The 2,817-nt window shown below is 33.4% G+C and overlaps 1 protein-coding gene across 1 annotated transcript; it reads right to left on the bottom strand.

Annotated features, from left to right (window-relative positions):
- Positions 1-585: 585 nt before the first annotated feature.
- Positions 586-2,266, bottom strand: LOC129883317 (UDP-glycosyltransferase 75C1). The gene has a single exon (XM_055957965.1). The coding sequence runs from the start codon at positions 2,083-2,085 to the stop codon at positions 667-669; it is 1,419 nt and encodes a 472-aa protein (XP_055813940.1). The 5' UTR covers positions 2,086-2,266; the 3' UTR covers positions 586-666.
- Positions 2,267-2,817: the final 551 nt, after the last annotated feature.

The raw sequence follows: 2,817 nt of genomic DNA, 5'->3' as shown, positions 1-2,817 counted from the left end.
AAGAAGCAGCACATAGTTTCTAGATTTTCTGTAGAAGCTGAATATAGGTCTATGGTTGCGGTCACTTGTGAGTTAAAGTGGTTGAAAGGTCTGTTGTTAAGTTTAGGTATACAACATCCCAAGGCGATCAAATTATTTTGTGATAGTCAGTCTGCTTTGCACATTGCAAAAAATCCAGTTTTCAATAAACGAACAAAGCACATTGAGGTAGATTGTCACTTTGTTCGTGATGCAATTAATGAAGGTTTGATCTCTCCGTCGCAAGTTTCAACATCTTCACAATTGGCAGACATTTTTACCAAAGCTCGTAAAAATTCAGTTTGACTTCTTTCTTTCCAAGTTGGGCATTTTTGATTCCCATGCTCCAACTTGAGGGGGGTATTGCAGTATAATATTTGGTAGCATATTTGTAGAGAAATAATTATCATATAATTCTTTATATATTTGGTAGCATATTTGTAGAGAAATAATTACCATATAATTTTTTATATATTTGATAGCATATTAAGAAGATATTTAGTTTTCTTACTTCAATATTGTATCACATATATACTCTCTTAGAGAATGAATAAAGGAGAGTCAAGATTGTACAGTTCTTTTCAAAACTTTATTGTGAAAAAAGAAAATTACAATTATGAAAACATTTGCTCATCGAGAAATTAAATCTCAACAACCTTTGCCAACTTCTTGTACAAAAGCTTTTAGATTCATTTCTGAAGATCCGCCTTCTTTCACAGCTTCCCTTGCCAATTCTTTCCATTTTTGTGCATTCTTTCTCATTTCTTCTCCTTTATCTCCACCATCCATTACAATTTCTATGCACCTTTTTATTTCTTCACTCTCAACCACACCATCTTCATTCACTCTCAACTTGACACCTGTCTTCCAAACATCTTCAATCAACTTTGCATTAGTTCCTTGATCTGTCCAATGAGGAAATGCCACCACAGGTACGCCCGACCACAGACTTTCCAAAGTCGAATTCCATCCACAATGAGAGACGAAACATCCGAGAGATGGATGTGTTAGGACTTCAAGTTGTGAACACCATGGTACTATTTTCCCTTGCTTCTCTAATTCCATCATGCAACTTAATTTCTCATCTTCTTTTTCTACTTCTTTTCCATTTTCTTGATCTCTTATCACCCACAAAAATGGCCTTTTAATCTCTATCAACCCTTTTGCAATCTCCTCCTTTTGGTTTCTAGATAAATTCAATAAACTCCCAAATGAGATATAAATAATTGATGATTTAGGCTTTGAGTTCAACCACTCCAAGTAGTCATTAGACTTTTGAAAAAGATCACCACCAAATGAAGAATCCAATGGATCTTTCCCATCCAAGAATGATGAAGGAATCAATGGTCCAATCCCAATTAAATTGTACTTTTCAATAGCTTTAAGTGCCTCTAGCTCTAATGCATCAAATGTATTCACAAGTACCTTTGGATTTTCTTCACCATCTAATGTGTCTAATTGCTCTTTAAATGTTGGTAGAGCAAAACTATATTTTTCATCATTAGAGCTAGATGAAACTAAAAAAGAAGGAAGATCTTGGCTTTTTAGTAATGGAAGCCCTGGAAATTGGATACTCCAATTTGGATCATTGGAGCTATACTTCATTTCATCCTCATAGCCATTGAAGTAATAGTAGTATATGTCTAGCACAGTTGCTGGTTGAATCCATAGTAAAGCGGAGGGGACATGGAGCTCATGCGCTACCTCAGCTACCCAAGGAAGCAGAAGAGTGTAGATGAGGGATGTGACAGGACGTTCCTCATCTGAACTCTTCAGAATGATATCTCTTATGGTTTGAGAACCACGACTTCTTATCTCTGACATGTAATGTTTAGAATCATCTACGTTAGGCTTGAAACCATCATCGTATCCATCAGAGAATCCCGCTAATTTTAAGCCCTTGGGTGTGGTGGAAGCCGCGGTTTTTGCCATACGGCGATGGGCAAAAATGCTTGTAGCAAATGTCACCTCAATGCCCAAGTTGATTAGTCTCTTGGCAAATTGGAGAGATGGATTGATATGTCCTTGTGCTGGAAATGTCACCAAGAGGACATGGGGTTGCACCATATTGTTACACTTACAAACTTATAAACAATAACGTAAACGGATTCTGAAAATAAAAGCTAGAGAACGTAAATTTGGAGTCCAATGCGAAGGGAAGAAAAGTAGACTTTAGTATTGTGTGAGAGAAATTGGAAAGAAAAATCTTGACTTCTACGACTCTTAATAAATGTGTGGTATATAATGATAGTTATATATAAGAGTAGGGTAAGCGTACAGTATTTGATAATTTCGATATCTATCGTATCATGTTAGGGAGTAGCATGTTTGAGGACCAAGTTTTAGACACATGACGTTTGAGGTGACGAAATTGATGAGAAGACAAATTTTACTGGTACTAAATTTTTGTTTCTTTCTTTTATACTATAAGAAACATCAGGTGGACATAGCATTAGAACGACTGTTTTTCTTTTGTCAAATTTTTATTTTGACACATAATTTTAAAAATAAAAATAAATATAAATTTTATAATCTTAAATTAAATATATATAGAATATATTAAAATATTATTTAATTTTATGATCTTAAATTTGACACGTAGAAATTTAAAATTAAATATTTGTCAAAAAAAAGAAGACATTTTCTTTGAAACAAACTTAAAATAAAATAAAATAAATAAATTAAACTGAAGAAAATAATAAATTCTATTACTGAATACTCCCTTTCTATTTTAGTCGGTCTGATAAAGAATGTCATTTTACAATAATTAAAAATTTAACTTTAAATTTTTTCTTTTAT

This window comes from Solanum dulcamara, chromosome 3 (assembly GCF_947179165.1).
Source record: "Solanum dulcamara chromosome 3, daSolDulc1.2, whole genome shotgun sequence".
Classification (NCBI taxonomy): domain Eukaryota; kingdom Viridiplantae; phylum Streptophyta; class Magnoliopsida; order Solanales; family Solanaceae; genus Solanum; species Solanum dulcamara.
Note: the sequence above shows the minus strand (reverse complement) of the source record. Positions and strands in the feature narration are given on the sequence as shown.